General features: G+C 43.1%; 1 protein-coding gene across 1 annotated transcript in view; it reads right to left on the bottom strand.

Annotated features, from left to right (window-relative positions):
• The window catches only part of kcnq3 (potassium voltage-gated channel, KQT-like subfamily, member 3), a 120,728-nt gene that overhangs the window by 19,867 nt on the left and 74,974 nt on the right, over positions 1–25,887 (bottom strand). Inside the window, exons 6-12 of the mRNA XM_071362581.1 lie at positions 23,084–23,257; positions 20,132–20,242; positions 19,219–19,314; positions 12,325–12,423; positions 11,244–11,266; positions 5,493–5,695; positions 5,077–5,176 (exon numbers count right to left, since the gene is read on the bottom strand). Coding sequence (XP_071218682.1) covers positions 5,077–5,176; positions 5,493–5,695; positions 11,244–11,266; positions 12,325–12,423; positions 19,219–19,314; positions 20,132–20,242; positions 23,084–23,257 — 806 coding nt within the window. The remainder of the gene's footprint in view (positions 1–5,076; positions 5,177–5,492; positions 5,696–11,243; positions 11,267–12,324; positions 12,424–19,218; positions 19,315–20,131; positions 20,243–23,083; positions 23,258–25,887) is intronic.

Genomic DNA, 25,887 nt, shown 5'->3' with positions numbered 1-25,887 from the left:
ACATATTCAAAAGTGGTGGCAAAATGGCTTAAGGACAACAAAGTCAAGGTATTGGAGTGGCCATCACAAAGCCATGACCTCAATCCCATAGAAAATTTGTGGGCAGAACTGAAAAAGCATGTGCGAGCAAGGAGGCCTCCAAACCTGACTCAGTTACACCAGCTCTGTCAGGAGGAATGGGCCAAAATTCACCCAACTTATTGTGGGAAGCTTGTGGAAGGCTGCCCGAAATGTTTGACCCAAGTTAAACAATTTAAAGGCAATGCTACCAAATATTAATTGAGTGTATGTAAACTTCTGACCCACTGTGAATGTGATGAAAGAAATAAAAGCTGAAATAAATCATTCTATCTACTATTATTCTGACATTTCACATTCTTAAAATAAAGTGGTGATCCTAACTGACCTAAGACAGGGAATTTTTACTAGGATTAAATGTCAGGAATTGTGAAAAAACTGAGTTTAAATGTATTTGGCTAAATTGTATGTAAACTTCCAACTTCAACTGTATATACGTTGTTGGTCATAAAATATGGTCTCTCTAGCTCTATCGATCTCCGAGTAATTTGGAAAGCAATCCAGTTTCTGGAGCAATTCAGTTTCTAGTGACTTGAATTCAACATTTACATTACATTTAAGTCATTTAGCAGACGCTCTTATCCAGAGCGACTTACAAATTGGTGAAGGATTTCTTTATCCTATCCTAGGTATTCCTTAAAGAGGTGGTGTTTCAGGTGTTTCCTTAAGGTGGTGATTGACTCCGCTGACCTGGCGTCGTGGGGGAGTTTGTTCCACCATTGGGGTGCCAGAGCAGCGAACAGTTTTGACTGGGCTGAGCGGGAGCTGTACTTCCTCAGAGGTAGGGAGGCGAGCAGGCCAGAGGTGGATGAACGCAGTGCCCTTGTTTGGGTGTAGGGCCTGATCAGAGCCTGAAGGTACGGAGGTGCCGTTCCCCTCACAGCTCCGTAGGCAAGCACCATGGTCTTGTAGCGGATGCGAGCTTCAACTGGAAGCCAGTGGAGAGAGCGGAGGAGCGGGGTGACGTGAGAGAACTTGGGAAGGTTGAACACCAGACGGGCTGCGGCGTTCTGGATGAGTTGTAGGGGTTTAATGGCACAGGCAGGGAGCCCAGCCAACAGCGAGTTGCAGTAATCCAGACGGGAGATGACAAGTGCCTGGATTAGGACCTGCGCCGCTTCCTGTGTGAGGCAGGGTCGTACTCTGCGAATGTTGTAGATCATGAACCTACAGGAACGGGTCACTGCCTTGATGTTAGTTGAGAACGACAGGGTGTTGTCCAGGATCACGCCAAGGTTCTTAGCACTCTGGGAGGAGGACACAATGGAGTTGTCAACCGTGATGGCGAGATCATGGAACGGGCAGTCCTTCCCCGGGAGGAAGAGCAGCTCCGTCTTGCCGAGGTTCAGCTTGAGGTGGTGATCCGTCATCCACACTGATATGTCTGCCAGACATGCAGAGATGCGATTCGCCACCTGGTTATCAGAAGGGGGAAAGGAGAAGATTAATTGTGTGTCGTCTGCATAGCAATGATAGGAGAGACCATGTGAGGATATGACAGAGCCAAGTGACTTGGTGTATAGCGAGAATAGGAGAGGGCCTAGAACAGAGCCCTGGGGGACACCAGTGGTGAGAGCACGTGGTGCGGAGACAGATTCTCGCCACGCCACCTGGTAGGAGCGACCTGTCAGGTAGGACGCAATCCAAGCGTGGGCCGCGCCGGAGATGCCCAACTCGGAGAGGAGGATCTGATGGTTCACAGTATCAAAGGCAGCCGATAGGTCTAGAAGGATGAGAGCAGAGGAGAGAGAGTTAGCTTTAGCAGTGCGGAGCGCCTCCGTGACACAGAGAAGAGCAGTCTCAGTTGAATGACTAGTCTTGAAACCTGACTGATTTGGATCAAGAAGGTCATTCTGAGAGAGATAGCAGGAGAGCTGGCCAAGGACGGCACGTTCAAGAGTCTTGGAGAGAAAAGAAAGAAGGGATACTGGTCTGTAGTTGTTGACATCGGAGGGATCGAGTGTAGGTTTTTTCAGAAGGGGTGCAACTCTCGCTCTCTTGAAGGCGGAAGGGACGTAGCCAGCGGTCAAGGATGAGTTGATGAGGGAGGTGAGGTAAGGGAGAAGGTCTCCGGAAATGGTCTGGAGAAGAGAGGAGGGGATAGGGTCAAGCGGGCAGGTTGTTGGGCGGCCGGCCGTCACAAGACGCGAGATTTCATCTTGAGAGAGAGGGGAGAAAGAGGTCAAAGCACAGGGTAGGGCAGTGTAAGCAGAACCAGCGGTGTCGTTTGACTTAGCAAACGAGGATCGGATGTCGTCGACCTTCTTTTCAAAATGGTTGACGAAGTCATCCGCAGAGAGGGAGGAGGGGGGGGGGGGGGGGAGGAGGATTCAGGAGGGAGGAGAAGGTGGCAAAGAGCTTCCTAGGGTTAGAGGCAGATGCTTGGAATTTAGAGTGGTAGAAAGTGGCTTTAGCAGCAGAGACAGAAGAGGAGAATGTAGAGAGGAGGGAGTGAAAGGATGCCAGGTCCGCAGGGAGGCGAGTTTTCCTCCATTTCCGCTCGGCTGCCCGGAGCCCTGTTCTGTGAGCTCGCAATGAGTCGTCGAGCCACGGAGCTGGAGGGGAGGACCGAGCCGGCCTGGAGGATAGGGGACATAGAGAGTTAAAGGATGCAGAAAGGGAGGAGAGGAGGGTTGAGAAGGCAGAATCAGGAGATAGGTTGGAGAAGGTTTGAGCAGAGGGAAGAGATGATAGGATGGAAGAGGAGAGAGTAGCGGGGGAGAGAGAGCGAAGGTTGGGACGGCGCGATACCATCCGAGTAGGGGCAGTGTGGGAAGTGTTGGATGAGAGCGAGAGGGAAAAGGATACAAGGTAGTGGTCGGAGACTTGGAGGGGAGTTGCAATGAGATTAGTGGAAGAACAGCATCTAGTAAAGATGAGGTCAAGCGTATTGCCTGCCTTGTGAGTAGGGGGGGAAGGTGAGAGGGTGAGGTCAAAAGAGGAGAGGAGTGGAAAGAAGGAGGCAGAGAGGAATGAGTCAAAGGTAGACGTGGGGAGGTTAAAGTCACCCAGAACTGTGAGAGGTGAGCCATCCTCAGGAAAGGAACTTATCAAGGCGTCAAGCTCATTGATGAACTCTCCAAGGGAACCTGGGGGGCGATAAATGATAAGGATGTTAAGCTTGAAAGGGCTGGTAACTGTGACAGCATGGAATTCAAAGGAGGCGATAGACAGATGGGTCAGGGGAGAAAGAGAGAATGTCCACTTGGGAGAGATGAGGATCCCAGTGCCACCACCCCGCTGACCAGAAGCTCTCGGGGTGTGCGAGAACACGTGGGCAGACGAGGAGAGAGCAGTAGGAGTAGCAGTGTTATCTGTGGTAATCCATGTTTCCGTCAGTGCCAAGAAGTCGAGGGACTGGAGGGAAGCATAGGCTGAGATGAACTCTGCCTTGTTGGCCGCAGATCGGCAGTTCCAGAGGCTGCCGGAGACCTGGAACTCCACGTGGGTCGTGCGCGCTGGGACCACCAGGTTAGAGTGGCGGCGACCACGCGGTGTGAAGCGTTTGTATGGTCTGTGCAGAGAGGAGAGAAGAGGGATAGACAGACACATAGTTGACAGGCTACAGAAGAGGCTACGCTAATGCAAAGGAGATTGGAATGACAAGTGGACTACACGTCTCGAATGTTCAGAAAGTTAAGCTTACGTTGCAAAAAATCTTATTGACTAAAATGATACAGTGCTGCTGGCTGGTGAAGTAGGCTAGCTAGCAGTGGCTGCGTTGTTGACTTAGTTTGAAAGTGTAGCTGGCTAGGTAGCCTCGGTAACTGGCTAGGTAACCTTGACAAATTACTCTAAACTACACAATTATCTTGGATACAAAGACAGCAAAGACAACTATGTAGCTAGCTAACACTAAACTAATCAAGTCGTTCCGTTGTAATGTAATAGTTTCTACAGTGCTGCTATTCGGTAGACGGTAGACGTTGGCTAGCTGGCTAGCTAGCTGCTGGCTAGCTAGCAGTGTTGCCTACGTTAGAAGGACGAAAATAGCTGGCTAGCTAACCTCGGTAATTACGATAATTACTCTAAACAACACAATTATCTTGGATACAAAGACAGCAAAGACAACTATGTAGCTAGCTAACACTACACTAATCAAGTCGAGTCGAGTCGTTCTAATCAAGTTCTAACGCCTAATCAAGTCGTTCCGTCAACACCTTTCCCATAGTTTTATGGTGCACACGCTCACTTAAAAAAAAAATGAAACCCAACAGAACTTGCCATCCCATTAAAAACCCTATTCACCCACAGATAATGGTGTGGAAGGAAACAGACCAGTGGTGGCATGTCCATTAGGACACCCGGGGCGCTTAAGCTCTTGTGATTGGTATTTTTTTATTTTTATAAAGTGAATAATTTGACACTTTACTATACAAGCACATGTCACTGTCATGTTTGTTATGGGGAAGGGATGTAACATTAAAACTAAAGAGAAACAGGTTATGATGCACTTTCCAGCACGGATGCAGAGTTATTACCTACACAATACAGTCACTGTTACCAGGTAACAAACATATGCTGGCTGGGGTGTCAGGAAAGGATTGGGGAAGAAACAACATGGTAACTACTAATGGTAATAACTAACTAATTACCTAGTGAATACATAGTTATTACCATCTGATTACCCGGTTATTACCGAGCTGGAATGTAGAGGTAAAACGATGGGGCCAGGATTAAAACAAACTCATGATGATCTCATGAATTCAGTCCTTGTATCCATAGCTCTGTCTATGAATATAATAGAGGTTACACTTCTCAGGTCCCATCCCTCAGTTCATAGAGAGCCAAGTGGTTGGATCTAAAGTATGTAATATGCATGTAAATTCTATCTCTTCCATAGATTTTTAGCTAGCTGTGGCTAAATTTAGCTCAAGTTGTAGTGGCTGTTAATAATCATGGATTACAGTTTCTCCTGGCCATAAATTACTTTCAGGGTGTCGAACCATCTAACATTATATTGTTGAATACGGAACTTCCCCTTTAAACTTCTATTACCTGACTGCCCTGATGACCAGCTTTAGCGTGGGGATCATCTCCTCCAGGAGGATGTCTGCAGGAAAGCCCCTCTCCTCAGGGTCCTGCAGGGCTCCAGCATCTGTGGGAACAACGACTGTCCCTACTTACAAACTACATGTTATAAAGGCTTTATATAGAATATATCACATCTTCATGAGACCTACATAGATGTTTCACTAATCTTCTATAAGCCTATGTTACACCTTACCCAGTTCCTTGGGTAAAACAAAATAGGTCATAACTCCCAGATTACCATATACGGCAACGAGATGGTCACAGTTGTGTTGATAGACAGCAAGGTTGGTGTCATTTTAATGTCAATTCAGGAAGTAAACTTAAATTACAATTGAGGAAATGTGGATTGGAATTGGCTGAATTTGGCAGTGTTGTTATACCATCAGAGCTCTGACGCATGGTGTAGGCCTTCATCCGGAAGGCTGTGCGAAACCGCTCCCGGTTACTGAAGCCGCCAGGTTTGGGGTCCTTGGAAGGACTCTCTTCAATGTCCGGGTTCCCCGGCATCAGCACCCTGCCCCTCACTACTGTCGACTGTCGTGCATTAGGCATGCGACAACGCTCCAGCAAACTCAGCTTTTGACTGAGACGAGAGAGAGGGGAGAGGAAAGTATTTTTCCTATGAGTGACTTGAATTTATTAAATTACATAGATGATAATAACAGTAATGACAATATGGTAATAAACACTGAAACAAGGCAGACAATCAAGCTACTGTGAATCAATTTCTCCAAAATAGAGGTCAATTCAGGATCTTCTCTGTGGACACGCATGACGATACCACTGCCTCGACAGAAAACCCGATAATTTGGTTTCTATTTTGTTTGGGCTGTCTGCCTTGGACTGGGGACGGATTCACAGTCTGCTGCCTCAACGTAACAGTGCTTCAGTACTGAGGTATAAACGAAGACTCAAAGACCACAGTAGGAGAAACACATTGAACGGGTCAGTAAGAAACAAGAGATCACCTCTCCTTTTTGCTTATTGACCGTTAGTTGTGGATCGGGGCACTTTTGTTTCTCATATGACCGAAAACTGATTTGATATCCACCTGATCTTTTAAATTACATGGAAACACTATCTCTCCTCCATCTCGCTCTTCCCCTCACTCTCTTGTCTGTCTCTCTCCCCCTCCCTGTCTCAGACTTGGCAGAGGTGCCCGGGCTGGCCTTTGGGGTGGCTGCCAGGGAGCATTTAGGGGCAGTAATTCAATCCTGAGTGGTGAACATGGATTAGCAGCGCGGGGGGCGGCAAGCCAGGAGCAGAACGCATCCTCTTCTAGTCTTGTAATGAGTGCCTATCGAGACAAAAAAAATAATCTAAAAGCATTGGATTGGTGGAGGCCTGGGATACAGTGAATTTCTACCATATAATTTCCTTTTGAAGTGAACAAGTGCACAATTTGGGAGGAAGCAGAGGTAATTGGGATATAGCCAATGTTTAGAAAAGTGGTTGTTGTCAAAATAACATCCCATTAAATGTAGGGTAATGAATATCCATGAATGAAAAGGACTACTGAAAGGTGGTAGTACAGCAGGAACATAAGAGGGCCTTGGGCCTTCTTGTCTTTCCAAGGACAGTGTATTTCAACTCTCCTCCTCAAGTAGCCCCACACAGCACAAGTAAACCGGATTCAACTTCTCAACTAATCATCAAGGCCTTGATTGATGATTATGTGGGGCTAAAACACTCAAGGAGTTGAGAAACACTGGCATAGGACATGCTACAGTGAACGTCAACCTGGGACCGATTATACTTGGTTCTAACATGCACCTTTGAACTGATCTTGACCACATTCTGATTGTGTTCACATTTTTAAGCCCTGTTTATAACTGGTGCTAACATGCACCCTTTGTCCTCATCTTGTCTACATTCTGATTTTTTTTTACAGGTTAGACAATTTTTTGTTGTTGTTGTTATTCTTATTTTTTTAACCCTCATTTAACTAGGCAAGTCAGTTAAGAACAAATTCTAATTTACAATGACGGCCTACCCCGGCCAAACCCGGACGACGCTGGGCCAATTGTGCGCCGTCCTACGGGACTCCCAATCACAGCCGATCTCCCGGACCACCTCCAAAGGTAGGCATTGTGTCTGGATATTAATCAAGTTTAAACAGATCTGGATGGTCAAACCACTTAAATAATCCTTATAACAGCTTCTAAAATCATTGACAGGTAGCACCATTGACTTATGCCATCATTAATTGTCTTAAAATAAATACATCATATTATTTTGAAAGAAGATCAGTCTAATCATTTTCACATTTTAATACAATGTGTCGACCCGAAAACCTTTAAAAGACACATTGTAATCAGATCTTCCTGACCACCTCCGTAGGTATTCAGGGATGCATTGTCTTGATATCTTACAGGTGTAGACGGATCTGTACAGTGCAACCATTTAAATCATAATTATCTTGTCCTCCAAAATCATTGACAGGGGACACTACTGACTTATGGCTAGGGCTGTTGCGGTGACCATATTACCGCCACACCGGCGGTCACGAGTCATGAAGGCAGTCAAATTCCATGTGAGTAATGACGGTTTAGTCACGGTAATCAGGCTTCTCTAAGCTCTGATGCTGCTGATGGTTTTAGTAGCATTCCAAACTTGCTAACTGCCTGGTACTCAGCACTTTTGTCCCTCTAATCACTCTGACATCAATGCAAATGTAATCGAAAATCTAATCAAACACTTCATGAGAGACCATGAGCTCATGTTGCACAACATTTCTATAGGCTATGCAATTGCGCGAGAAAACAGTGACGGCCTCTATTAAAAAGAAGAGGTTCCCATCAGCTTTCTATAGGCTTGGCCTACTTGATATATTCTTATATATATCATATATATAGATATATCATTCTTAAGTGATACCACCCTGCATACCACTGCTGGCTTGCTTCTGAAGCTAAGCAGGGTTGGTCCTGGTCAGTCCCTGGATGGGAGACTAGGTGCTGCTGGAAGTGGTGTTGGAGGGCCAGTAGGAGGCACTCTTTCCTCTGGTCTAAACAAAGATCCCAATGCCCCAGGGCAGTGATTGGGGACACTGCTCTGTGTAGGGTGCCGTCTTTCGGATGGGACGTTAAAACGGGTGTCCTGACTCTCTGAGGTCATTAAAGATCCCATGGCACTTATCGTAAGAGTAGGGGTGTTAACCCCGGTGTCCTGGCTAAATTCCCAATCTGGCCCTCAACCATCAAGGTCACCTAATAATCCCCAGTTTACAATTGGCTCATTCATCCCCCTCCTCTCCCCTGTAACTATTCCCCAGGTCGTTGCTGCAAATGAGAACGTGTTCTCAGTCAACTTACCTGGTAAAATAACGGTAAAATAATAATAATAAAAATAAAAAGTGATAAGCTAATATTGTCACCCATCAGACTATTCTTGATTTAATCTTGTCTTTACATATACTAAATAATATATGTGTGAAATTTGTTTTGATTTAGAATGGACCATTATCATGCATCGGTCTTGAAACAGGGGCAGGGGGAAAAAATACATGTCATGTATGCACTTAAATAGTGAATGGAGGATGCTTTTCCCATGGTACATTTTCATGCCAGCCAGGTAGGCTATACTCCTGTTGTAAAGAGAAGCAATGTACTTAACTTCTCTAGGGTAGGGAGCAGCATTCTGAATTTTGGATGAAATGCATGCCCAAATTAAACTGCCTGCTTCTCGGACCCAGAATATATGATATGCATATAACTGGTAGATTTGGATAGAAAACACTCTAAAGTTTCCAAAACTGTTAAAATAGTGTCTGTGAGTATAACAGAACTGATTTGGCAGGCGAAAACCTGAGAAAAATCCATTCACAGGAAGTCATTTTTTTTGTAGGTTTTGTAAACAAGAAAGGCACTCTCTCGGTCTTGCGCATGAAAAAGCTATGTGACACTTTAGGGTCCACTCATTCAGACTGCTCTTACTTCCTCATTTTTCAGAATACAAGTCTGAAACAATTTCTAAAGACTGTTGACATCTAGTGGAAGGCATAGGAACTGCAATTTGAGTCCTAAGTCAATGGATACTGTAATGGCATTGAATAGAAAACTACAAAACCAAAAGGCTTTCGCCTGCCAAATCAGTTATGTTATACTCACAGACACTATTTTAACAGTTTTGGAAACTTTAGAGTGTTTTCTATCCAAATCTACATGCATATCATATGCATACAGTGAGGGAAAAAAGTATTTGATCCCCTGCTGATTTTGTACGTTTACCCACTGACAAAGAATTGATCAGTCTATACTTTTAATGGTAGATTTATTTGAACAGTGAGAGACAGAATAACCACAAAAATATCCAGAAAAACGCATGTCAAAAATGTTATAAATTGATTTGCATTTTAATGAGGGAAATACGTATTTGACCCCCTCTCAATCAGAAAGATTTCTGGCTCCCAGGTGTCTTTCATACAGGTAACGAGCTGAGATTAGGAGCACACTGTTAAAGGGAGTGCTCCTAATCTCAGTTTGTTACCTGTATAAAAGACACCTGTCCACAGAAGCAATCAATCAATCAGATTCCAAACTCTCCACCATGGCCAAGACCAAAGAGCTCTCCAAGGATGTCAGGGACAAGATTGTAGATCTACACAAGGCTGGAATGGGCTACAAGACCATTGCCAAGCAGCTTGGTGAGAAGGTGACAACAGTTGGTGCGATTATTCGCAAATGGAAGAAACACAAAATAACTGTCAAACTCCCTCGGCCTGGGACTCCATGCAAGATCTCACCTCGTGGAGTTGCAATGATCATGAGAACGGTGAGGAATCAGCCCAGAACTACACAGGAGGATCTTGTCAATGATCTCAAGGCAGCTGGGACCATAGTCACCAAGAAAACAATTGGTAACACACTACGCCGTGAAGGACTGAAATCCTGCAGCGTCCGCAAGGTCCCCCTGCTCAAGAAAGCACATATACATGCCCGTCTGAAGTTTGCCAATGAACATCTGAATGATTCAGAGGACAACTGGGTGAACGTGTTGTGGTCAGATGAGACCAAAATGGAGTTCTTTGGCATCAACTCAACTTGCCGTGTTTGGAGGAGGAGGAATGCTGCCTATGACCCCAAGAAACCATCCTCACCGTCAAACATGGAGGTGGAAACATTATGCTTTGGGGGTGTTTTTCTGCTAAGGGGACAGGACAACTTCACCGCATCAAAGGGACGATGGACAGGGCCATGTACCGTCAAATCTTGGGTGAAAACCTCCTTCCCTCAGCCAGGGTATTGAAAATGTGTCGTGGATGGGTATTCCAGCACGACAATGACCCAAAACACACGGCCAAGGCAACAAAGGAGTGGCTCAAGAAAAAGCACATTAAGGTCCTGGAGTGGCCTAGCCAGTCTCCAGACCTTAATCCCATAGAAAATCTGTGGAGGGAGCTGAAGGTTCGAGTTGCCAAATGTCAGCCTCGAAACCTTAATGACTTGAAGAAGATCTGCAAAGAGGAGTGGGACAAAATCCCTCCTGAGATGTGTGCAAACCTGGTGGCCAACTACAAGAAACATCTGACCTCTGTGATTGCCAACAAGGGTTTTGCCACCACGTACTAAGTCATGTTTTGCAGAGGGGGTCAAATACTTATTTCCCTCATTAAAATGCAAATCAATTTATAACATTTTTGACATGCGTTTTTCTGGATATTTTTGTTGATATTCTGTCTCTCACTGTTCAAATAAACCTACCATTAAAATTACAGACTGATCATTTCTTTGTCAGTGGGCAAACGTACAAAATCAGCAGGGGATCAAATACTTTTTTCCCTCACTGTATCATATCTTCTGGGCCCGAGATGCAGGCAGTTTAATTTGGGCATGCTTTTCATCCAAAATTCCAAATGCTGCCCCCTACCCTAGAGAAGTTAAAGAAGAAGACGTGTGTGAGAGAAAGTCATAGAACACATATTTATAATGGCCATTAGCCACTACTTAGTTGGCAGATTCATATGAGTTGTGAATTAATCGAGGAAGTTATTTGAAGAAGGGGTATTCTGGGACCCTCGTTAGTCTTATGAGCTAATGAAAATGCCATGAGAGATTGTTATACTAGTGACTTTCCATGTTCGTGACTATACATGATCTATCAGTAGAAGAGATCAGTCATTGGTGACCTACCTTGCTATGCCCTCCAAATTATCCTTCCTTTGGACACAGAAAGAAAATACAGTAAATGAACGCAGTTTTAAGAACTTAAAATGCATGCCACCACTTAATATAACATGACATGGACACTAAGGACAGTAGTTGTGCACAACCTCCAACATCTCAATCTCTATCTTCGTCCCGTACCAGAGAATACCAGTGAAAAACAGGACTAGGCCTATAGATAAATAAGTAAAACTGTATGAAAATATTTAGACACTATGTTTACATTTCAGATCATGTAGGATCACGTTACAAGAGGACGCTGAGGTAGAGTCTTAGCAATAAAACTATATTAATAATGCTGTTAGGCTCTATGAGGCAGTAAACACGAGATTAGATGCTTATTCAGTCATCAAATAGCTATTATGACAACTGTTATTTCTAATGACAATATTATTTAAGTCCTATAACACATTTCACTTAATGTATATTTTGACCAAGAAAACAAAATCAGTGAGGAAATAGACAGACAGACAGACAGTTAAAAAAGGACCAAATGACATCTGTGTTACCTCACAGATTGTTATCCTGTTTGGTTGCAGGAATCCAGTTTTCCATGGAAACCAATGTCTCCAACTCAGGGTAATGTAAATCATGCAAACTAAAAAACAAAACAAATAAAGTTGAACAAATCATATAGTGAGGATACAAATGCACAAATTAATTGATAAATCATTAAGAAACTCGCACTGTACATGTTGGATTGACAACATGAATGCAACACTTGATCAAACAAAAACACATTGTAGCCTGCCATAGAAAAAATGGTTGAGAGTTTCACATACATATGTAGGATCTTAATTTGATCACCCTGTTACAGGAGAACTTTCCTGTATGCAGGAAATGTAAAACTTGTCGTGTATTTGAGGCTTAAAAAGGTTTGTTTGTAATTTCCACTTTGAAATGCCAGACTTGATTTTCTAAATATATCAACCCCTACAAAAATTCACATAAAAATGCAAATGTACTGTTGCTGCAGGATTATTTTCCTGCTGTAGCAAACTGGCTCAAATTAAGATCCTACATATGTATCAGAAATGTACGCAGGTACTTGCCTGAAACAGGGTAATGAGATGACCGTTTCGTAGAATCTCCATGTGGAAATAAGGTCCTCTCTGATTGGATTGGTGGCATAGTATCGCCAGGCAGACTGCACACGAAAGAAAACAATACACATTTTTTAAGGAAAGTCACCTTACAGTTTTTTCCATGTTTGTGTGTGTACCAGTTGCCAATTTTTTTATTTTATTTTTAAATCATCACTGTATGTCTAATATACAGTACCAGTCAAAAGTTGACACACACCTACACATTCCAGAGTTTTTCTGTATTTTTATTATTTTCTACATTGTAGTACTCGCATATGGAATCATGTAGGAACCAAAAAAGTGTAAAACAAAGAAAAATATATTTAAAATGTTAGATTCTTCAAAGTAGCCACCCTTTGCCTTGTTAAGAAAAACCCTCGAATGAGTAGGTGTCCAAACTTTTGACTGGTACTGTATATATATATTTTTTTAACCCAACTAGGAAAGTCAGTTAAGAACTAATTCTTATTTACAATGACAGCCTACTGTGGACAAACTCTCCCCTAACCCGGACGACACTGGGCCAATTGTGCGCCGCCCTATGGGACTCCCGATCACGGCCGGTTGTGATACAGCCCGGGATCGAACCCGGATCTGTAGTGATGCTTCTAGCACTGCAATGAAGTGCCTTAGAATGCTGTGCCACTCGGTTCACTATGTGTGTTTATTTCATGAATATAACTCCAAATATATTTTTATAATTTATTTCCCTGAGCCTCCTTCTGCCATTGAAATGCTCGGGCTGATCGTGTGGGCGTGTTAATAAAATACTTACATACACAGCCCTGATTGTGTAAATGAGTGGTCACCAACCTTTTCTGAGTCAAGATCCCTTTCTGAGTCAAAATGTAAGCCGAGATCTACCGCTCAGATTCTTTTTTAAACATGACATATAAAACGTAAGCCTATGCAACATTAACCAATTAAAAACAGTTCTGGAGCAATGAGGTTTGTGCAGTAGGCTATAGGCCTAATACATTATCACTGCATATTGTCTATGCTTGAATTGCCATGCCAATGTTATTCGTCTCAGACCATTCTGAAATTATTTTAAACAATTTTAGGTATATGACCACACTGGTAATAGATCATTTGTTGTATAACTTGTGGGGCACAGTTAAGTGACCATAATAATTTGCTTATTTATTTTACTGGACTGACGGTCTGCATCTGATGGTCTCTCACCCGACTCACCATCCCTTCGCTGAGAAGAAGGGACAGTTTTCCATCTGATGGCGAAACTCAAGTCGCACTGCATTATTTCTGCCTCACGCACAAATTCATGTTGCTACTCCGATGACCAGAGGAAGTGAACTATTCCTCGATATTAAAAAAGACACGCGCCACAAATAATAACAACGCAAGCTGATCGAAACACATACTCATTCATTGCAGCTGCAGTGCTGGTTGTAGCGTGAGAGGAAGTAGGTAGAACGCACATTTTATGGCTTATAGAACTGTTGAACAAAGTGTTGACAGTGCTAAATAACAACTTAAACATGAACTTACTCGTAAAGATGGCGCCGAATAACATGGCTGACGTTCTACATTCTCCCAACCAATTGTGCTATTTTTTTATTTTTTTTGCGTGCCTTTTTTTTATTTTTTATTTTTTTACTTATTGTGTACAAAATGTTGCTGCTACCGTCTCTTATGACCAAAAATAACTTCTGGACATCAGAAAAGTGATTACTCACTGCGGACTGAAAGAAACTGGTAAGACTATCTTTTACCAAGTGGACATTAAATATCTTATGTTTCACCGTGTTGTGGCTGACCGACGACATGGATAATATAGAGCTGGCTGGGTTTTCCGTGCATTGGCAGGACAGAGCAGCTACGTCTGGGAAGACGAGGGGCGGGGGTGTGTGTCTATTTGTCAATAACAGCTGGTGCGCGATGTCTAATATTAAAGACGTCTCGAGGTATTGCTCGCCTGAGGTAGTGCGGTCTACAGCTTATCATGAGGTACTCTATCTACCAAGAGAGTTCGCATCTGTATTATTCGTAGCCGTCTATTTATCACCACAAAACGAAGATGGCACTAAGACCGCTCTCAAACAACTCTATAAGGCCAAAAGCAAAGAAGAAAATGCTCACCCAGAAGCGGTGCTCCTAGTGGCCGGGGACTTCAATGCAGGCAAACTTAAATCCGTTTCACCTCATTTCTACCAGCATGTCACGTGTAACCAGAGGGATAAAAAATTCTAGACCAACTTTACTCCACACACAGAGACGCATACAAAGCTCTCCATTTGGCAAATCTGACAATAATTCTATCCTCCTGATTCCTGCTTACAAGCAAAAACTAAAGCAGGAAGTACCAGTGACTTGCTCAATACGGAAGTGGTCAGATGACGCGGATGCTACACTACAGGACTGTTTTGCTAGCACAGACTGGAATATGTTCTGGGACTCATCAAATGGCATTGAGGAATACACTACCTCAGTCATCGGCTTCATCAATAAGTGCATCGATGACGTCGTCAGACAGTACGTACATATCCAAACCAGAAGCCATGGATTACAGGCAACATCCGCATCAAGCTAAAGGCTAGAGCTGTCGCTTACAAGGAGCGGGAGACTAATCCGGACGCTTATAAGAAATCCCGCTATGCCCTCAGACGCACCATCAAACAGGCAAAGTGTCATTACAGGATTAAGATTGAATCCTACTACACCGGCCCTGACACTCGTCGGATGTGGCAGGGCTTGAAAACTATTACTAAACTATTACTACAAAGGGAAACTCAGACGTGAGATGCCCAGTGACGTGAGCCTACCAGATGAGCTAAATGCCTTGTATGCTCGCTTCGAGGCAAGCAACAATGAAGCATGCACTAGAGCACCAGCTATTCTGGATGACTGTGTGATAACGCTCTTGGTAGCCGATATTCACAAAGCCGCTGGGCCAGAATGATTACCAGGACGTGTACTCAAAGCATGCGCGGGCCAAATGTCAAGTGTCTTCACTGACATTTACAACCTCTCCCTGACCGAGTCTGTAATACCTACATGTTTCAAGCAGAGCACCATAGTCCCTTGTGCCCAAGGAAGCGAAGGTAACCTGCCAAAATTATTACCGCCCCGTGGCACTCACGTCGGTAGTCCTGAAGTGCTTTGAAAGGCTGGTCATGGCTCACATCAACAGCATCCTCCCGGACACCGTAGATCCACTCCAATTCGCATACCATCCCAACAGATCCACAGATGACGCAATCTCAATCGCACTCCACACTGCCCTTTCCCACCTGGACAAAAGGAACACTGATGTGAGAATGCTGTTCATTGACTACAGCTCAGCGTTCAACACCATAGTGCCCACGAAGCTCATCACTAAGCTAAGGACCCTGGGACTAAACACCTCCCTCTGCAACTGGATCCTGGACTTCCTGACGGGCCGCTCCCAGATGGTAAGAGTAGGCAACAAAACGTCTGCCACGCTGATCCTTAACACTGGGGCCCCTCAAGGGTGTGTGCTTAGTCCCCATCCCGTATTCTCTGTTCACACACGACTGCGTGGCCAAACACGACTCCAACACCATCATTACGTTTTCTGACGACACAACAGTGGTAGGCCTGATCACCGACAACGATGCGACGGCCTATAGGGAGGTGGTCAGAGAACTGGCAGTGTGGTGCCAGGACAACAACCTCTCCCTCAATGTGAGCAAGACAAAGGAGCTGATCGTGGATTTCAGGAACAGGCGGGCCGTACAGGCCCGCATTAACATTGACGGGGCTGTAGTGGAGCGGGTCCAAACAAACTATCATGGTCCAAACATACCAAGACAGTGGTGAAGAGGGCACAACAAAACCTTTTCCCGCTCAGGAGACGGAAAAGATTTGGCATGGATCCCCAGATCCTCAAAAGGTTCTACAGCTGCACCATCGAGAGCATCCAGACCGGTTGCATCACCGCCTGGTATGGCAACTGTGCGGGCATCTGACCGTAAGCCGCTACAGAGTGTAGTGCGAACCAAGCTTCCTGCCATCCAGGACCTATATAATAGTGTCAGAGGAAAGCCCATAAAATTGTCAGAGACTCCATTCACCCAAGTTATAGACTGTTTTCTCTGCTACCGAACAGCAAGAAGTACCGGAGCGCCAAGTCTAGGACCAAAAGGATCCTCAACAGCTTCTATCCCCAAACCATAAGACTGCTTAACAATTCATAAAATCGCCACCGGACAATTTACATTGTAAATTGGTACCGGTGGCCCCTGTATACAGCCTCATTATTGTTATTCTTATTGTGTTACTTTTATTATAACTTTTTATTTTAGTCTACTTGGTCAATATTTTCTTCTTTTTGAACTGCACTGTTGGGTAAGGGCTTGTAAGTAAGCATTTCACTGTAACGTCTACTTTTGTTGTATTCGGCACGTGACAAATAACATTTGATTTGAAAAACAGCAGCTCTTTGCTGTATTCATTGAGTCTCTCTAGTCATGTATTTTTAGGTATTTTTTATTGTACTTCTTCTTGATACACTACTCGCTTATCCCAGAAGCCAGTCGCAACAATGTGTCAGAGGAAACACAGTCCAGCTAGCGACCGAAGTCAGCTTGCAGGCCCCTGGCCTGCCAAAAGGAGTCGCTAGAACGCGATGGAACAAGAAAATCTCGGCCAGCCAAACCCTCCCCTAACCCGGACGATGCTGGGAAAATTGTATGGGTCTCCCGGTCACGGCCGGCTGTGACACAGCCTGGGATCAAACCCGGGCTGCAGTGACGCCTCAAGCACTGCGATGCAATGCCTGAGACCGTTGCGCCTCTCAGGAGGCCATCTATGATTTTAAAAGTTTGGAAATCTCACAGTATCAACTTTGCTGTGTGTTCGAGGCTTCTTTTAACAGTCTACGGCTCGAGGAAACTGTGCCGACAAGGTGATCTGAGCTATCTGATTGGCCAGCGGTAGGCCTATGGATGCACTTGCTTTGCTCTCTGGGCCTGCCGGGTAGGCGGAGTTCTACCTTTAGACACATTCAATGGTTCAAAATGGGAACACTTTACCTTCCCGGCGCTAGGGCTGCTGAATCAAGCGCACCTACTATCAAAAGCATAATTTTTTTTTAAATTAGGGACGCAAGGCTTTACCATTGTTTTTTTTTACATAAATGTTTGATGATCGACTAGGAATGCCTTGGAGATCGACCAGTAAATCACGATCGACCGGTTGGTGACCACTGGTCTAGACTCTCGAGCCTACCCCGCTTAAGGCTTCAGCATGTTTCGGTTCGGCTGGTCAACCGAACGAGTGTGCTTGCATACTCCCTTAAAAGACTTTGGCTTGAAAAACTTGAAAAAGCAGCAATAGTAGTGTTTGTCCATCTTGAGACGCTGTAGCCAGTATTCACTACTTCAAAGTAGTCCGAATTAATCTAAGATAACTCAAGAAATCTGTCATTCAATTTCCCCGAGGAGATGTTAGTCGTGCAATTTTACATCTAACCAAGATGTGTGGTGCAGTATTTCTCAAGTAAAAATGTTTTCGTGAAAACTAGTCATTTTATTGAAGAATCCCTATAGTTGACCAATGACTGACGAAGGGGCGTAGACTTTGGCTCTGAACTTCGGCTTGCCTCAAGAATTTTTTTGGTTTGCACGAACAGCCGAAAAAAACTTTGCAGAAGACCAAAACGAACAAAAAAGTCACAAAATGTTGTCATGATATATGCACAAACTGTTCTGTACTGTTTTAGATGGGAAGCATGTGGACGCCTTTATGCATCCTCCTTTTGGAAGGGGTATTCAAATAAAAGATGACTGGCCATTGGTCAGGATAATCAGATAAGATTTTTTTTTAAATTACAAACAGCTCTTACACAAAAAGAGCGTTATCATTTTCACAATTTCAGAGTTTTCTTTTGACCTCGTAGTGTGGAAATATAATTAAAATCACATTTTTGACTGCACCTTTAAGGAGATCACTAGTCAGTACTTTTGTCTATATAATACCACCACTATGCCGATGCAGTGGGAATAAATGTCAGAGGCCCCACAGGGTTCAGTCCTTGATCCGCTGTCATTTTCCTTGAATGCGATATGCCAGATCTATCCTGTTTTCTCAAGTCTTCCCAGCAAGCACATTTGGTGCCTTAGAATTTGTGGAAACAGGTGTTTTTGGTTTCAGATTGGTTCTGTGAACAAAACCCTCAGGAAAACTGAAAGCTTTTGTTCTCAGAATGTATAAAAAAACAAAACATTCCAGACAGTTTTGTGAACATTTGTTTTTAGGTTGAAGGTGGGTTCTGTGAACATTTAATTTACGAATGTATAGGTCTGAGAACGGAAAATATAGGAGATTAAATAACATTCTGAGAACATTCTTTAAATGTTGTGAAAGTTGTATTATTGTTATTATTAAACGTTTTCTTAGCACTCCGAGAACGAAATTTAAAGGTCATTCTGAGATTTTTGAATAACAATTTGTTTGAACTTTCGCTGAATGTTGCATTAAGGTTTTTAATAACACTGCTGGCTTATTTTGGATAATTGCTTTTAACTCCAAGCACAGATTGACATAGACATACAGAGTAGGGCCGGTAGGTGGCAGGATGTGTTAACCACACAGGTAGGATAATCATTTATGTGCCTAGGGAGGCAACCACAAGTGCACACTCAGAATGTGCCCCAGTTTGACCTATACTGTCATCCAGTGGTTTTAGGGGTGGTAATCTCTTTACTCAATCAAAGTTATAGGGATTTAGGTTGTGCCAGTAAAATATACCCCTTGATAATAAAAAATGTCCCTTTTCTCTCATGGAGTTTCATTCAGATATTGTATGCCATTACCATTCAGGGATTTGTGTATGTGAGAGAGGCATTCCACCCTTACTATTACTGTAGTCTCACCTGAATAAGCCCAGCGGCTGGATGCCTACGCTTCTCAAAGTGCTTCTGTCTGTGCTGCTCCTGGACCTTCAAAGCCAAGCCTGAGCCCAAGATGCCCTATGGGGGAGACGGGCAGCTTTCATCAACTATCGTTCCCATTGTGGAAAAGACAGCGTCGAAAAAAGGTCCAATGCAACCGTTTTCATCTCAATATATCATATCATTTCTGGGTAACAATTAAGTACCTTACTGTGAATGTCTTCAACAAAAATTGCTTCTTAGTAAAGAGCAATTTCTCAAGCAAGAATTGAAACTGAAATAACTAGCTGTTATTGGCAGAGAGGTTTATAACTCATTTCTAATTAGCCGCCTGGTGATTCCCAAGCAGGCCAAAATTCCATTCCTCCACACCAGGCAAAAATGTAATGCAGTCTTTTCAAACTGCTATTACACAAAAAGGTATTATCATCATTTTCACAATTTCACAGTATTATTCCAATTTCAGCGTGAAAATATATATCATACACGGGAAATCATGTTTTTGACTGCACTGGGCCTTTAATCAACTGGCCTTTGCGAAGCCACTGAGTTTACCAAGTTTACACATCGCCTAAGGAACATACACTTTATATCAAATACTGTATGTATCCATTAAGGAAACAGACCTTATTCATCAATAAAATATTACTTCTTAATGTTGATGATTCAGTCACCTAATCCTTGACGAATGACAAGTGTGTAAATAAGTGGTCTTACTATACAGTACATAACTAATAATTCATTTAACATTCGAGCAAATTGACACTGGCGTGGTATAGAATTTACATCTTCATGTACAATTGCAAAACAAATGCATGTGTAAAATATGTGATAATTCATACATTTCACAATAATGCAATCATGGACTAAACCCTATCCAAGAGTTTTTACTTACTGCAGGCAAAGCGAAGAAGGACACTCCAATGAGAGCAAAAGTGCCAGCTAACAGTCTCCCAGCCCACGTCTTTGGGGTTTTGTCCCCATAACCAATGGTGGTCAATGTGATCTACGTACAGGGGAGAGAGACGTGATCTTCATACACGGCGCCATGGAAACTGAAGAAATGTACAACATGGTTGGTAATGTGAATGTTGCCGTATTTGTAAAGATGCAGGTAGGATCTTGATTTCAAAGTTAAACGTTGACAAGCGTGACATTGCCAGCTGGTATTATAGCTATCCATATGTACTGCAGATGCTTCCAGCTCTCAGACATTAAAGATAAATGGGGCAATAGTGTACAAAAACATTACATAAACATTGCTACGGCATGATTGATTGAGTTTGGCTCAACTTAGGTCTCTACATCCCACCTTGCACATAACTTTCTAAGAGCTTGTGAGAGAGTGGTTGTCCTATGGTGATTTTGCATACAACCTTCCGACAACTTTATGGGAAAGTTGAAGGATAGTTGCTTGGCTTTGCAACATTCTCAGCATCTTTAATGAACTTTCTTCGTATTTCATTACTGAAAATGTAACGTTTCCTCAAAATGGTGTGGCATTGGGAATGTTCTGAAAGAGTTCAGAGATCATTCCCAATATCACATGTTTTAGAACACTCCCAGAATATAATCAAAAATGTTTTTAAACAGAACCTTGTGGGAACCTCCAGGAAGCGTTATGTTGAAGTACTGAAATTCTCCCAAAATGTTTTTTCCCGAAAGTTCTCTCAACTATTTGAGAACATTCCTAACACCGCACCATTTTTGAGAATGTTCCCAGAATAACGCCCCAAAATGACATTAACTAGAACCATTAGGTAACCTGGAGGAAACGTTATGCTGGAGTAATGAAATTCTCCCAAAATGGAGGCTGTTTCCTAAAGTTCTCTGAACTATTTGAGAACATTCCCAATATCACACCATTTTGAGATTGTTCTTAGAATATTACCTACAATGAAATTAAATGTAACCACGTGGGAATTTATAGGAAGCATTCTGTTAAAGTAATGAAATGTAACAATAAAATCATGTTTTTTTTCAAGTTCCTTAAATGTGCTAAGAATGTTCCAAAGCCAAGCAACTATCCTGCAACATTGTATGAAAATAATAACCGTAGTAGTGGTGCGTGGGTCAGCTGTTCGTTCACAAGCACCCGCCCACAATTGCTAATAACCCATCCGCAACCGCCCGACTATATGTGTGGGATAAAGCGAAAATCTGAGGCCTGCACCAGACCCTAACTCGCTAACATAGAAAATGCGTTGTAGGCTACAGTCAGAGACAGCAGAATAATTTTTTGACAGGGTTGCAGGATTTTCTTTTTGCCTGGTTTATATGTTTCTGCTTATAATTTCCAACTATTTGTTAGTCAACTTCTCTACAATTAAATACATGCAACTTCTCTTCTGTCATTATACACTGAGTGTACAAAACATTAGGAACACCTGCTATTCCATGATATAGACTGACCAGGTAAATCCAGGTGAAAACTATGATTGATGTCACCTGGTAAATTCACTTGAATCAGTGTAGATGAAGGGGACGAGACAGGTTAAAGAAGGATGTTAAGCCTTGAGACAATTGAGACATGGATTGTGGATGTGTGCCATTCAGAGAGTGAATGGGAAAGACAAAGTATTTAATTGCCTTTGAACAGGGTATGGTAGTAGGTGACAGGAGCCCCGGTTTGAGTTTATCAAGAACTGCAACGCTGCTGGGTTTTTCACGCTCAACAGTTTCCTCTGTGTATCAAGAATGGTCCACCACCCAAAGGACATCCAGCCAACTTGACAACTGTGGGAAGCATTGGAGTCAACATGGGCTAGCGTACATGTGTAAGGCTGTTCTGAGGTCAAAAGGGGGTGCGACTCAACATAAGGAAGGTGTTCCTAATGTTTTGTACACTCAGTTTCCCAAACTTGGTCCTGCCCCCCACATTCTCTCAAGATGCTGAAAGAAATACATCATATTTCTCCACTCCTGTGCCCATGTCAAAATGTACATTTGGTGTATCATTTTACTGTAAGAAATGCTTAATTCTGCAGGAGTTAATATTAAGGCTATGTGAGCTGTTATAGACCTACAGCCAGTGTCCAGATTTCAGATTCTATTTAACCCATCTGAACAGCAGGCTACAGCTCCCTTGATGTGCCATAAGCCTTTTTGAAGTCCCCGTCTTGTGACTGTGGAATTTGTATAGCACCTCACAATCATCACACATAATATAGCCGACACTGCTATCGTCCTCTTTTACCATTTCACCAAATCTTTCCCAAAAATGTATTTTCTGACCCTCTCTTTCCTTTATTTTCAACTCTCCATTTCACAGCTTTTCTCTAATTGAATTAAATTCGACATTGTCCTTTTCGCTTCTGTGAATAACGTTCACTTTTTAATGCCTATCCTAAAAGCATTTGGCGATTGGCGTGTAGCCCTTTTTTGGAAGGGCGTACAGTTAGGCCCTAAAACTTATTACGCACTAATGCCAGGTAGTCTAAAATAATGAAAGAAAAACGTAAATGTAGACTATACTGTAGATATAAATTGCACAAGAATGAAACATTTATTGATTTTTTTTAAGGTATTGTTTTCTCTTTATCCCACCTGCCCTTCATCCACACAATATTTCATGATCCTAAACCTGCCCGCGGGGACTGCGGGTTATGAGTCAACCCGCGCATCACTAAACATAGGGCAACCGCGCTCTCTAGGAAACATATGGTTCTTAGAACTTTTTGTGCAAACTGGGAATATACCAGTTGGCTGAGATTCTCTTTTAAAACATAGACCTGGGAAGGTACCAACTACAGGTTTTTCTATAAATACATACCAGGCCCCACCACAGTCTCTTTTAAAACAAAGACCTGGGCAGGTACCAACTACGGGTCTTTCTACAAATACATACCAGGCCCCACCACAGAGCGTCGGCATACGTGTCAAAGTCCTGGGGTTCGGGCTTAATGGTGGGGCTATCAGTATCCGACACCTCCATGGTGACATCATCCTTCTCCACCAGGTACACCAGGAAGGAGGCCAGAATGAGGGACAGGAAGCCAATGTACCAAGCGGTGATAAGCTCCTAAAAGCAAGTCACACAGAAACATACAGTAAGGGTTCTGATGTATATTTAGGGACGTGAAACACTCTGAACCTTGCAGATTGAAATACAGTAACAGTCAAAAGTTTGGACGAACCTACTCATTCAAGGGTTTTTCTTTATTTTTACTATTTTCTAAATTGTAGAATAATAGTGAAGACATCAAAACTATGAAATAACACATATGGAATCATGTAGTAACCCCCCAAAATAATCCTTAGCAATCTACACACAATACCCCATGAAGACAAAGCAAAAACAGGTTGACATTTTTGCAAATGTATAAAATAAAAAAAAACGAAAACCGAATATACTTATTTAGATAAGTATTCTTTGCTATGAGACTCAAAATGTTTTGCTCAGGTGCATCCTGTTTCCATTGAGATGTTTCTACAACTTGATTGGAGTCCACCTGTGGTAAATTCAATTGATTGGACATGATTTGGAAAGGCACACACCTGTCTATATAAGGTCCCACAGTTGACAGTGCATGTCAGAGCAAAAACCAAGCCATGAGGTTGAAAGAATTGTCCGTAGAGCTCCGAGACAGGATTGTGTCGAGGCACAGATCTGGGGAAGGGTACCAAAATATTTCTGCAGCATTGAAGGTCCCTAAGAACACAGTGGCTCCATCATTCTTAAATGGAACCACCAAGACTCGTGGAACCACCAAGACTCTTGGAACCACCAAGACTCGTCCTAGACCTGGTCACCCGGCCAAACTGAGCAATCGGGGGAGAAGGGCCTTGGTCAGGGAGGTGACCAAGAAACTGATGGTCATTCTGACAGAGCTCTAGAGTTACTTTGTGGAGATGGGAGAACCTTCCAGAAGAACAACCATCTCTGCAGCAGTCCAACAATCAGGTCTTTATGGTAGTGTGGCCAGACGGAAGCCTCTGCTCACTAAAAGGCACTTGACAGCCCGCTTAGCGTTTGCCAAAAGGCACCTAAAGATTCTCAGACCATGAGAAACAAGATTCTCTAGTCTGATGAAACCAAGATTGAACTCTTTGGCCTGAATGCCAGCGTCACGTCTGGAGGAAACCTGGTACCATCCCTACGGTGAAGCATGGTGGTGGCAGAATCATGCTGTGGGGATGTTTTTCAGCAGCAGGGACTGTGAGACTAGTCAGTGTCGAGGGAAAGATGAACGGAGCAAAGTACAGAGATATCCTTGATGAAAACCTGCTCCAGAGCGCTCAGGACCTCAGACCGAGGCGAAGGTTCACCTTCCAACAGGACAACGACCCTAAGCACACAGCCAAGACAACGCAGGAGTGGCTTCGGGACAAGTCTCTAAATGTCCTTGAGTGGCAAGGCCAGAGCCGAGACCTGATCAAACATCTCTGGAGAGACCTGAAAATAGCTGTGCAGCAACGCTCCCCATCCAACCTGACAGAGCATGAGAGGATCTGCAGAGAAGAATGGGAGAAACTCCCCAAATACATATGTTCCAAGCTTGTAGCGCCATACCCAAGAAGACAAGGCTGTGATCACTGCCAAAGGTGCTTCAACAAAGTCCTAAGTAAAGGGTCTGAATACTTTTGTAAATGTAATATTTCAGTTTTTTTATTAGTAATAAATTAGCAAACATAAAAAATAAAAAAACTATTTTGCTTTGTCATTATGGGGTATTGTGTGTAGATTGATGAGGGGAAAAAACTATTGAATCAATTTTAGAATAAGGCTGTAACCTAACAAATAGTGGAAAAAGTCAAGAGGTCTGAATACTTTCTGAAGGCACTGTAGATGGAGTTGGATCAGGGCACTTTGTGTGATGGAATTATGAGGACTCTGTACATTACATCTCCAACTCCGGTACTGGAGAGCTACTGGGTGTGCAGGCTTTTGTTCAGCTTTTTTTCTGCTTTTAAGTAATGAGGACTCCATCTGACATAAGTTCAAATACTATTTCAAATGATTAAAAATACTTGATCTGCACTTCATTGAGCTTGCCTGTTGCAATGGAACCAATACAAAAGTCCCAAAAGTGGAAACCCCACCCCATCTGACCGTCAAAGCAAGCTACGGCCAACACTCAATAAAGTATTTGAAAGATTTCAAACAGTATTTGAACCCAGGTGTGAACTCTATACATCAGTAGCTGGAGTAAGGGTATATAAGGACACTGTACCTTACTGTGTGTGTAGATGGAGTATTTTGAAAACATATACTTAATTGTTTGAAACCTGAACATTTTAATACATATTATGAGGCATGTCTTACCTTGCTTGAAAGTAACCTATTCGATCTCCTCTCTTTCTAAATTCCTAAAGGATATTTTCATCTCCGTCACGTGAAACCGCACGCATTTGCAATGCACTTTTGACAATGGTGTTTTCCCACTAATTGCATTACGGGACATACGTAGCCTACTGCCTTGTGCACATTGCTGCGCTCATAATGTGAAGAAATAATAGCTTAGAAACATTTTAAGTTAAACGTTTTGATCGGTTGCATCAGACTCAATGCTTTACAAAATGATGTTGCCTAGGCCTACCAGTTCTATTCATTTGGAATCGTCCCACAACTGTCCCAGAGTCTGTTTGGAATAGGCTATTTATTTCTTCACAAGCTGACCAATAGAATAGGTAGCCTAAACTTTTCTACTA

The sequence above is a fragment of the Salvelinus alpinus genome, chromosome 23 (genome assembly GCF_045679555.1).
Source record: "Salvelinus alpinus chromosome 23, SLU_Salpinus.1, whole genome shotgun sequence".
Classification (NCBI taxonomy): Eukaryota; Metazoa; Chordata; class Actinopteri; order Salmoniformes; family Salmonidae; genus Salvelinus; species Salvelinus alpinus.
The sequence above is the reverse complement of the archived record's forward strand: the minus strand, read 5'-3'. Positions and strand labels throughout refer to the sequence as shown.